Source organism: Vanessa atalanta, chromosome 2, assembly GCF_905147765.1.
Source record: "Vanessa atalanta chromosome 2, ilVanAtal1.2, whole genome shotgun sequence".
In the NCBI taxonomy this organism is placed as follows: domain Eukaryota; kingdom Metazoa; phylum Arthropoda; class Insecta; order Lepidoptera; family Nymphalidae; genus Vanessa; species Vanessa atalanta.
Window position 1 is genome coordinate 4,618,065 of NC_061872.1, and position 12,951 is coordinate 4,631,015.

General features: G+C 30.2%; 1 protein-coding gene across 1 annotated transcript in view; it reads left to right on the plus strand.

The window, feature by feature from the left end:
• The window catches only part of LOC125070328 (division abnormally delayed protein), a 92,810-nt gene that overhangs the window by 63,713 nt on the left and 16,146 nt on the right, over positions 1-12,951 (plus strand). Inside the window, exons 2-5 of the mRNA XM_047680148.1 lie at positions 709-852; positions 9,197-9,543; positions 9,931-10,142; positions 12,277-12,445. Of these exons, the coding sequence (XP_047536104.1) occupies positions 709-852; positions 9,197-9,543; positions 9,931-10,142; positions 12,277-12,445 (872 nt within the window). The remainder of the gene's footprint in view (positions 1-708; positions 853-9,196; positions 9,544-9,930; positions 10,143-12,276; positions 12,446-12,951) is intronic.

Here is a 12,951-nt window from a genome sequence, read left to right on the forward strand (position 1 = left end):
AAAATATGCCATGTTTGAAATTCAATCAAAGAATCATCTAAAATCAAGTGTGAAAGTGATTAAGGGCAGTTTTCTCAAAGGTCCTTGGGATTGACCCTCGTCAGCAGCACCTGTCACAGAACCTATACGACCCACTTTGGCTGTATTTACACGAGCTCATACTGTTATTATACTTATCAAAGTAACCCTCGTTTCTAATCTTTTATGGCTCTCTTAGATGAAGCAATCAGGATTACGGACTTTCCGTTGAAATTTTAGGTTTCGGTACATAACTGCTAACTAATACAAGATGACCCAGTGGTTAGATCTAAACCGATGCTTGAGGGTTCAAATCTACCTAAAGACCACTAACATTTCATGTGTTTATAATTCACGATTTCATTACAGGATGTTACTTTATTGTAAGTGCGTTCACTGGAACAATGTGTATCCTAAAACCCTTAAGAATTCTTCGTTAGCTTTACAAAAACTCAACGATAGATATAAATTAGATCGCGCTGGAATTAGAAACTGAATTATTAATATCTCTGACTTTCGTTCTTTTACTCGAATCTATAAATTTTCTGAGGAGTGTGATGTGCACAAGTGATATTTAAAATTCACTAGTTTATTTTTGTTCATAGTCAGTTCATTGTCACTCCTCTGGTACTATAAAAACACTAAAATATTTTTTCAAACTATTGTTATATATATTATTATTTTTTTTAGGTTCTGTTTGTGGTGGGCAATGTTGTGGAAGGGGTCGAGAAACAAATATGCAGCATGTTCTTCGACAAACAGCAGCGCAGCGCGTGGCCAGCGCAACCAGGCCTATAACAGAGTTGCTGTTGGCTACGAAGAGAACGCTTCAAGGTAATGTTCTTTTATAATTGGTAAAGGAAAACAATTATTCATAGACAATAAGAAGTCATTATAATCCTCTAGCCTTAAACTTTTAAGATTAAGTCTAGAGGTAAAGAAAAGTACTTGGTAAATTTAAATATGACTTTTTTTATCAATAAATTTCAGAGATTTTTCATTTGCAAAATTTTACGTCGAACTACGGAAAGCGTTTGATACAACGTCAAAAAAAATAATAAAAAAATGAAAACCGTTGTCAATTTGTTTTAAATTTCAATCTGTCGATGGCAGCGTCACTAACAGCTTAGGAAGATTTACAAAATACAAAAACATTTTTTTGTGGATGTCTTGTCGTAAAATAAAATAGTTAACAGTAAAACTTTAAAATGAGAATCGAACTCACATGATACTTCTATTGTAAAATAACTTATTTTATAACTTGTAATAAAGTAGTAAGGATGTACAGATATGTCCAAACTTTGTTCATCCCACAAATTACAAAGATCAATATGGTTGGAAAAGAGGACGTTCTGTACAGAGGGATCAGAATTTAATCATAACTTTTCTTATACAAACTTAGGTATTTTCTGTGGTACGATATAACAACAGTAGCCATTATACTAAGTATGATCTCTTGGAACATTTCAGCTCTACTGGCTATGGTACTAATATATACATTTAGTATGTGTTATGTAACCGTAAAATTGTAAATACCATTAGGCTATAATAATCTATGTCGCAACATTGATTTTATCGTTTCACTGTCGAACGATTGTGAACGGTGACTCAAGTTACAATTAAACTTACAAAATTTCGATATTTTATAATCTTTCGGTTCGCTTTTGTTCAGTTCACTGTAAGCAGTATGTTACGGTTCACAATCTTTCGACAGTTTAGGAGATAGATTATAATAAAACGGTATTTACAATTTTTCAGTGACATATAACGTATCTGTACTATATAGTTTGCATTGAAATAAAAATAACGTTTGTATTTGTGTACGTCAACAGAAGTGACCTAATTCAATTCACATTCACTCTTTATAATTCGGCTTGTTGTTTCTATATGATCTCGTATCATACTTCACTCGTTAGTAAGTAGAAGTTAAATCTTGCAATTAAATTTAAACCAGCTTCAACTTACAAATTTGTAATTTTCACACTTCAAAATCAATACAAGCTAAATTAAATTTTTCATGCTTTAAATATTTTACGCGACCATTCGCCGACGGAAAACTGATGTCAATGATTGTCTTTTTATTGGGTTGGCCATAACTTGAGGGTAGTCTCATTAAAATTCGTAGACAAATGTTCTCGTAAAGTGTAAAATAAAGAAAGGAAACTAACGGATCTGTGACTTTTTCCTCTATATTTAAAAAAAAAACTTTTAAACTTTTATTCAAAATTAGCTTTAGGTATTTGAAATAATAATATATAAATTAAACAAATATAAATGAAAATATTTCAATATGAAAATTTAATTATTTTCGTAAAAAGTTCTGTTTTTTTTTTTTAGTGTACATACATAGCAGTACACTTACGCCGAACCTCTAAGGAATGAAATATCTAGAACCTGGAAGAATCGAGAAATATTGTTTATTCTAGAGGAAACAGCCTCGAGGCGATCGTTTCCAAGATGTGTTATTATTTAAATAAACGTTACTTTTATAGTAACTTTAACAAAAACGTAAGGGGTGTTTCAAACTAACTTATCCAGATTTACAATCGAACATTTTCGAACGTTTCCTGGAAAATATTCATTGTGAAAGGCAACTTAAATTCCTTGATGATTAAATTTCATACATACATACATCTCTTTTAAAGTTTTTACATACATTTGGATAAAAAAGGAAGACTTTATTTTAATATAAAACGGTAAAATTTCGAAATATCGAAATAAATTGTTAAAAGATAGGTACCCGTAGCGCCAGCTTAGCGGTTTAATGAAATTCGGGCGAAGCAAATATTTTAACAATAGCAGTTTTTGATGTACAAAAAAGGAATTACCTATAAAATATATGAACAGTTAGTTTTTTTTTTTTTGATAAATTGTTAAAAGTGAAGAGATTAAGGTCGCATATTATAATTCCAACGTATTTAATTAAATCTTAATATAATATAGAGAATATTAAATTGTGTTTATCTTTACTTAATAAAACAAATTTCAAGCATAAATATTAAACACGGAATTATCTTATAATTTGATTAGCAGGTTTAATTCTTGTTGCGGTATATTTAATCTAATAATAACTAAACTGTATCTTGTATGGACACCACTATGAAAATATTCGCTTTAATCGAAATATTTGTTTTTATATTATATATAATCTAAGCATACATAGGGACAGCCAGCGGTTAGTGACTTTGTTTTATACTATGTATTGATGATGTATTATAATACGATATAATAATAATCAGAATTGTTTTTCTATACAATACTCCGACACGCGTTGACAGACAGTTTAAGCACGTGGACTGATAATGTAATAAAAACAAATACTACATTTTGAGATACGATATTCTTCAATTAAACCGTAGACTGTTTGTTATACAGTAACAAGCGATCGCAGCGGCAAACAATAACCAAATGTTCCGGATCAAACCAACCCTACCGCAATACGGCGTACGTACTCCGCGACGTAGATAAATGATGGGAAAACATATTAATGCCAGTAAAAGACTTCCGTCTACGTAATAGTGGCTATTTTTCCGTGTACAATTTCATAGAGTTATGAGGGACGAAAGAACAATAAATACTCAGCTCGGGATGGACGTAACGATACTTGTTTACCAAACACTCGGAGCGACGGCAAATTGGGCGCTGTGTGTGCAATGACACAGTCCTACCATTGTAAATATTAGACTACGGGGCCCGATATAAAGCCCATAATTATTTTGCTCGCCTTCACAGATGTTTATTGGGTAAAGATATATTATGCGATACGTTTATTAAACACACAAACAGTATTTAATACGCTCATTAATGCATAACCGTTAGTTATTTAACAATAAAATACACAATAGTATTATTATTGGTTATATTATATTGTAATACTAAGTTATTATATATATATATATATATATATATATATATATATATATAGTATTATTATGTATAGTTATATGCCACAGTATATTATACTCTCGTGTTTGGTGAAATGTAATATCTTAATACTTAACAGTTTAAAACTAAGTTATCGACTTCGACCGGTGTAGTATAAATATACTATGTATTATAAAGCATCATATGACTATATTGAAGCAACATATTATAACAATTTGCTGTTAGTGATTTTTTATTTACGGTAATTCATAATATTTATATGTATATTATTTTAATCAGGATTACTAGTGTTTAAAAGATCGATCAATTTTTCATTTTATTTTTAATATTTTTTTCGTTCGTTTCGTTTGGTTGGTATTTAAATAATATATACTTTACTTACATATTTATACTTTATATGGAATCTATGCATACAAAAAAATCAAAGATACTAGTTAAAAAACCATGCCAATCCTTTCCAATATAAAAAGGATTGTCTTATTAATGTGATAAAAATATTGAATGCCCAAGATTTTTAATATAAAAAGTTAATATATGTAGGAGGAAATTCATATACTCGTAATAGGTGTGTCGTAAACTTAATACTACCTATATTTTAAATTTAACATTAGTGGTCTTTGATGTATTTTAAAATTAATATAATATAATAAGGAATTAAATATCAGATTATAATTGGAAAAAGAGGAAGTGGTCTGAATATTCTAATTTTGAAAGTGAAACTTTTTGGGTGCGTTGTGAATAAAAAATTCAAAGTCAAATTTCAATAAAATTCACAAAAGAGTCACGTTTCAATATGTTTTCTTCAGTGTTGTTAATATGTATAAGCAATGTCACATACATAGCTCATATTGAGTACATTAACTTTTTTATATCCTTCCACGTAAGACGTAACACGTGGAAGAATGCGGAAAAACGTAAACGATTTCGCATAAATGAAATTTATTGCCATCTTATTGAATATCGTAACAGAAGAAACTTCGCCGCCTACAACAAATCAATTTTATTTACGTATCTTTATATATTCCATAAAATTTAATGACCGAAGCTATTAACTCCCAACGACTTAGTTCAGTGTCGTTAAGCTATCAAGCGCCTCTCTCTTGTTTGTTCTAGTGTCTTACAAAGACTTTTATTGGTGCGGATAAATTTGTTATTGAATACAACGATATGATTAAGAACGCCATAAAATATTAATCCTATTATTAAGTTTTACAAAGTAATACTTTTTGTATTAAGTACCAATTTATGCTATGGTTAAAATTTCATAAAATAAAACATGTTTATTTCTTTGAACGTCAAATGGAATAGCAAGTTTTTAATTAAAAAAAAAAAAGAAAACAAATAAAATAATTACTTTATTTATCTTTTAACTTAATTATGAAATAGTCTTTATTGATAAAAAACTTACACAACTAAAACATAATATTTAATCCTATCGATATAAACACATTTTTTTACTAATGTTACCAGTATTTATTATACATAATTGTTGAATATAATTTAAATAGTAATGGCAATACTTCTCAACTAATTGGTTGCCTTTTTTCTAGTTTTTTTTCTGAAGTGATAACTAAATATCATATAAACTACATAAACAAAACAATTACAATATTTTATTTACCAACCATAAATAAATAATTGGATATGAGTTTTCAACCTACCATTGACTATATATTTAGCGATACATTAGCGAGTGCAACGACCTCTGTAATGAGCAGGTATGGAACAATACGTGCTCACCCTCGGTTAGAGTAAGGAAATAAGTGGTGAGCCCTTTCAAACCCACACACCACTTGCGCTGTTTCGCGCTAACCGATAAATCAGCTCGATAGTGTTCAAGTTGTAGATAAAACGCTTCTACTATTGTTTACGCTTTTTAATTGTAGAGCTTCAAGTGTTTACGATTCACACATGTGCACGTTATAATAAAAGTGTAAAGGCATAAAGTAAATATGTGTTTTTAATTACGAGTTATGTGTTGTCTGGTTTTAGCTTGCTTCATTTCATTGTTTTAATTCAAGCTTGTTAATAGTTCGTCGGTATATTGTATTGTTAATAATTTTGTAAATAGCAAGAAACATTTGTTATTATTAATTAATAATAGAGATTGCATTTTAAATTAATTTTTACTTTTAATTATTTTTTTTTTATAAAAAAATAATGTTTATTTTTATCTCGTAATAGTACAAGTGTATCGATTTATTTTGCGGTTTGGAAAAAAAGGATTGTTAACATGTTATGGAGGTGTATACTTTTGTGAGCGGGGTTTCGAACCGAGCCCACCATCAGTCCCTCATTACGATGGAAGAGTAATTTCACCTTTGTTTTGCGGTTGACATGCTAAAGTAAAATACAGCCCTTCGTACGACTTTCATTCATCAACGAACTTCATGTATTCATAAAGCCAGACTATCAATATGTCTTAAGAATAATCATTACCAGTAATAAATCAAGAAATGGCATATATCAGTAATTTTTATTTTAATATAAAAAGTAGTAGTAAAATTCGTGTAGTTCGCAAGAAACTCGAATTAATTAAATTACAGTCTCCACTTGATATCATCATTCATAAATTAAAAATAGGCCCGAATTTAACCTAACCTACATAATAAAATAACAGCAATCCCGGTCTCGGCATTTTTCGTGAAAATTTAATTAATCGATAATTTCGCAACACATCGACAACTGTACAACACTAAAAAGTTTCACCAGAATGAACGAAATATAAAATCAACGTTAACGGCTAAAGCACGTTCGACAATATTTTCGAATAATTTATTTTTTACATCTGGTTGGATAAGAATAATCGCAATGATTGTTCTTTTTAAAATATATATTACATTAGAAACCGTCCCGTTACAAGTTCAATTTTAAGAAAATCGTTAGATAATTTTAACGTGATCGTAAAAGTGGTCCCATACGTCGTAAAGCCCTCTGCGGTGTAATCTAGCCCAGCTTTAATATTCTGATATGAGAAGACATAAACGATTGTGATTTAAGTTGTGGAGACGAATATATGTAAAATTATTTTATTTTTAACCAGATAATACATCAGGCCGTCTCTTGGCTGTTTTTTCAATACGATTTTGTTTTTGAAATCAAATAGATAACTACTTTTGTTTTACTGCCGGTCTTCCTCCACTCGTAAGGAAGGAATACACATGTAGAAGAATATGAAACGATGATTTAACGCAGGTTATTCCTTTGTCGTTGAGATAATTTGTAAACATTAATTACGCTCATGGAAATTCATTGATGTCTACAGATTTTTAAATTGCGACCTTCGTTTAAAATTGGCGCGTTCTATCTACGGGACCATCTCGAATATTTTTACTGACCGTTAAGTTACTTCGATGAAGGCACAGAGAAACATTTAAAAAAATATATATTATTTCACGCAGACTTATTACAAAATCAAAAATAAACAAAAAAGAAACTATTCTCTTTTTGATATAATAGAAATTGATGAATAATTATATAATAGAACTTCGAATTGTAGGTTTTTGGTCGCGATTTACAAATTTTTCTCAATTCACTATAACATTAAAATAATCTTAATAAATATTTTTGAAATTTTTAAACATTGTTTACAAGTTCACTGTATTAAAAATGCAGCAGCAAATTAAATTGAAAAGAACTTTTAGGAAACTTTTAATTCAAATAAAAATTAAAAATATTTCCAAACTAACAAAAAAAAATAGTGTCACGTTCACGAAATTACGATGTATAAAAAAGAGGGTATCATTTTTATTTTTTTAATTAAATTGAAACTAAAAATTTTAAATCGTAACGAAATTTCTGTATAAGTTAAATACTTGAATTGAGTTGTGGTACAATTTTTTACTTCAATGATATGTGTGGTTTATATCATATATAATATCATACCGATAAAGTCCAATTTCACGTTTCAATTCAAAGTAACTCTTTGAAATGAAAATGTCAAATATGTAATTATCGTTTTCATATTTAGTAATAATATTATTTTCGTTTAAATTTAGATTCGCTCGCATGAGGGAGGCACGTGTTGGGTACCTCTGTCCTTCTCTCTACCCCTGACACCACATATGCACAAAGATGATTAGTTTAATAGTTAAGAAGTTAAATCTTAACAAACAAGCAAACAATTTTTTCACTTCGGATTATTTATTCCAGTAGATACTATCCAAAACAATACATAGTTTTACGCAATATAATGTCTAAAAGTAAATCGTTTTAAGTACCGTACCCTTACATAGATACGAGATTCGTTCGGCGAAGGGCGTCTGGAGGTCTCGCATGAAAAGACGAATGACACTTGTTATTTATCGAACCGCCCGCCGTAAAACAAAATGTTGAAGATTTATTCTTGTAACAGCGAAAATACGTGGACAAAAATGTCTGCTAACATTAACTCTTTATTCTATAAAAAGCAAGCAACACGGCCACCATATACATTGGTTCAGTATTTTAAATAATCTTGTTTAGGTTACCTTTGTAAGGAACAGTGTGACAAGCTCATTTATAACAAAAGTCATAACAATGAAATACGATTTATTTTTTAATCATAATCATACTGTTATGTATATAATTCACTTTTTGTAACAATGCAAAGAATTGGTACTGAATTTTTTAAGAAAGTTGACATGACTAACTATAGTTATAAGTCTGATGTTACGCCTTCAGTAGTTTACTCTGAAGCGGCCGTAAATCCACCCTCTAAAAGTCCACTCATGAGAGACAGGCGTTTTAATCCTCTAAATATTTTCAAATACGTTCATGCAATCTTAATTTGTTTTGCATTAAAGCAAAAGATAAAATGACTATTTAGTTAAATAGAAAGTCGATGTATTTAATTAGGGTTTTTATTCGTCGGTGGGCTAGATAAAGTTCCTTTAAGTGTTTAAAATAAATTTATATCTCGACGAAGGAATGTAGCGAGGCGTTGATCCCTCAGTCCCGCTTCTGCATTCCAAAAAGATAACACATTATCAAGCCAGGACACCTGGTGTCGTACAATCAAATACCAGAGAGATGTTTCCTAACGACTATTTACATGAGGTTTATTTAATACCACATTTCTGTAGAAACAGACTCAGTTTGAATTCCCTCAAAGTTTGTTACAACAAAGTTCGGAGCATTAAAATGTTTACATTTTAATATATGTCTTTGTTTATTCAGCCTTTATTGTTCATAGGATTATACTCATTTATTCGGTTAGGTGCCTTTTTAAATCTCAGAGCATAATAAAACTTATGCAATTTGATTGTCGAATGTCATCACAGCGTGTTCTTTAAGTGTGTATTTTTGTCCTCAGAACATCTGACGGCACTATCATACCAGTCTCAGAACAAAACAGCCGTTCTGTTCTCCCAATTATATCGGAATCATGCTTCACGAACTCATACGCCTCTCGGTGCTCTGTATGACGACATCAGAATTCTACTAAAACCAGGCCTTGAAGATGATATAGAGGCAGAAGATTTAAGCACCATACCTCCAAAAGACTTGGCAACGGGCACGAAGAAGTTCTTTCGAGACGTGTTCCCTGTAGCTTACCAAAATGTTCTTAGATTGGACACAAAGCAATTTACATCGGAATATGAAGCATGTTTAAAAGATGCGTATGATGCGGTCCAACCGTTCGGCGAGGTGCCCCAACAAGTAAGATTTATTTTTATTTATTTGCATCATTAGTTAATAAATATTAATTTACAAAGGCACACGTCATAATTAAGCATGGAAGGCCACGCTTAATAATGACATGAATTAGTGTCTGCTTACAAGATGTCTTGGTGTATGTGAAATGTATGTGTAAGAATAATTATAGAAAAAAAATACAATTTAAATAATATTTTTAATGGTAGAATTTAATGTGGAGGGGTATTATAAGTGAACGAACAGATCTACCCTTAAAACGAATTAATGAACACTATAATATTTATCATCACTTAGGATAATAGAAAAATAAATGAGATTTCTTTTTACACGATAAAAAAACGTATAATTTTTGTAGTAGTATTTAATAAAAACATCCTTTAATTCGAACAGCTAGGAGCATCATTGTCACGGTCACTGGAAGCGGCACGTGCGCTGCTCCAAGTGCTCGCAGTGGGGGCTAGCGCGCTCGCTGCTAGCGAACAAGTGCTCTCGAATTCTAACGACGAGTGTTCTTCCAAACTGCTACGAATGGGTGGCTGTTCCCGTTGTAAGGGCCACGATGTCAGCCCGTGCAGGAACTATTGTCTAAACGTTGCCAGAGGGTAAGTTTATACTTGATGTGACAATTAACAATGGATTATGAAAAATACAGATTAGAAATCCTGGTACTAATAGATCAAAGCAGTATGGCATTTATTGTAATTGTTAAGAGTAGTGAGCTCTTAGCCAGACAATAAGCGTGCTTCTCATTGAACTTATTTTAAAGATACATTTTAATATAATGGTTATTACTAGATACTTTATGGAAAAGTAAAGCTACTCTACATTCGAGCTTAATCTCACTGGGGAAAATTATGAGTGGATCGATGGATGTTTACTTTACAAATAAAATCGGAATTTCATGATCTAACATCTAATAAAATTTAAACAATTCTACTTACATAAAATAAAAGTAGTTTTGAAATATAATACGTATATAAGTCATACTGTTGAGTTTCCTAAGTGACTATTAAATTTATTATATATACAGTTATTATTATTTTAATGATGCAAGGACGGATTCCTTTTTTTATTAAAAAACAAAAAAAAAATTTTTTTTTTTGACATCACGACGTTGAAATATTTGAAAATAGATTTAGATATCATAAAAAGGCAAAAAAACTTATAGCATTAGAAATTGTGTGCCATAAATGTGAATAAAAAATATGTTCGTATTTCGTATTTAAAATATGATCGAATTAAATCCAAGGATTTCGAAAACACACAATACTATATGTATATTAATGTATTACTGGACGGTAACTTCTAAAACAAGTAAACTAAGTTTTGACGTAAAATATGTGTTGTTTCTTAGTTAACAGAATGGCAAACTAGAAACTCGAAAAGGCTTTTAGACGCTTAAGAAGTTTTTAGTTTGTTTTTATTTAAAAGACATAGACTTCATAGTCACGTTTCATAATTAAGTAAAGATATACTTTACTTTAGACTTTGAATTTAATATTTTATCTTGTTCTTACTATATATATATATGTAAACCCATACTATATATATAGTATGTTTTTAAATTGAACTATGTTAGTAGTAACTTTTTTATTAAACCAAGAGCGTACTATCGGGTAATATTTATTTTCCAATGAGATAGAAATGCATCTTCAATGCTTCCAATATTGCTTTTGGCGTATGTATCTTAATATAAATATAATCGTTGAACCTTTCACGAGATCTTAAAGAAATTTTGAACGAAGTATTTTCAAAGCATTTCCATAACATCGCTTATCCATTAAAAATAAATATAATTAACATGACTTTATTTTTATAATTCGTATTTATGTAAATCAGTTCTTTGTTTGTTCGTATAAAAGATTAAAGTAAATCTTTCTTATCTTTGCGCGATTCTATCTATCTATTTGTATTTTTAATTAGATCGCGTTCACATGAGTCGATTTTCATTATCGAAAGTGATTTGAACACTTTCAACGAGACCGGACAGACTTTCAATCAAATTGAAGCAAAAAGATTGCTTGAATGAAATGTTACCTTTTTTATTCGTTGTATTTTTATTTCTTTAGCATTTAATATTAGTCAAATGAAATCAAACCTTGTCCGGATAGCGAGTTTCATTAAGAATTTATCTACCAATCTTATTTATAATTACTCTGAACCTCTTGTTAGCTGGAGACGAGTCCGTTTTAGGAATATTAATATTGTATAACTCAATTATGAAACAGTACTTAGTTTTAATACCTATACTTCCATAATTTCACAAGAAAACAAGCGACATTCTACATCCTTTTCATGGTTATATATTTTAATAGTTTTTTTATAATCACGTGTATTAAATACAGAAAAGTTATCATTTAAATTTATATTAATTATAGCGACGATTTATAGGGCGAGATATAATAAGATTTTCTTTATTAAATTTTTAATCATGAAAACAATAAAATTCTCGCTACTTTATTATAGTTTATATTCTCTTGTAGAAAATACAATGTATCGAATGTTGCTTGGAAACGGTCCCTTTCTAAACAATAAAACCTCAATATAAATATTCAACTATTCTTATTCCTGTACCTTATTTTATGTTTATTTCTTAACCTTATTTTATTTTTTTGGAATACAATAAAGTATAAACGTATTGTATTGTAAAATCTTTTATAACTATTTTGCTTTTTGGTTTATTTTTTATAACTATTTTGCTGCGAGTGGTTTACTAGAGGTTATATTTGTTCACAGATGCATAGGCTCATTGGTGGTTGAACTAGACGCCCCGTGGGCTGGGTACGTCGAAGGAGTAGAACGGCTAGCAAGAGCTGACGCAGATACTGCACTGAGAGCTCTTGAATCTAAGGTGTCAGAAGCCATCATGCACGCGCTCGAGAACCACGTGATTTTGGAGAAGAAGGTCAGTAGATTAATCCGGATGTTTGTTTCTATAATGTATTTTAAAATGAAAATGCTTTTCAATGTTATAATCATAGTGAATAAAAGGTTACAATGTCGCCAAACGTGTGTTGTAAACAATCGAAATTCCAACATCGAATATTTTTTATAAAAAAAAACAATGTTATGTAGAAATTCAAGACAATTACTTGTTAAATGATTGTTCTGGAAACTGTGGCTAATTGTCGTCGAAACTTTTCCCAGAATGTCTCGTTGAGACGCGAAACACGTTTGGAGTGTAGTCAGAGTCAGCTCGGATCTTGAAACAACTTCCAAGTTTTAATTTATGCACCACTCTGCACATACATTTGAATGCTCGACATGTTGCCAAGTGTTACATAAGTCACATCTTTATACCAATTCTGCTCGTAATTAAAATATTTGAGGCTTCTTATCTGAATCGACTAAAGTCTTTTGTCTTTTTGAAAATTTCAGCTTACCGCTTGAAATTACTCGTGATAAAATACG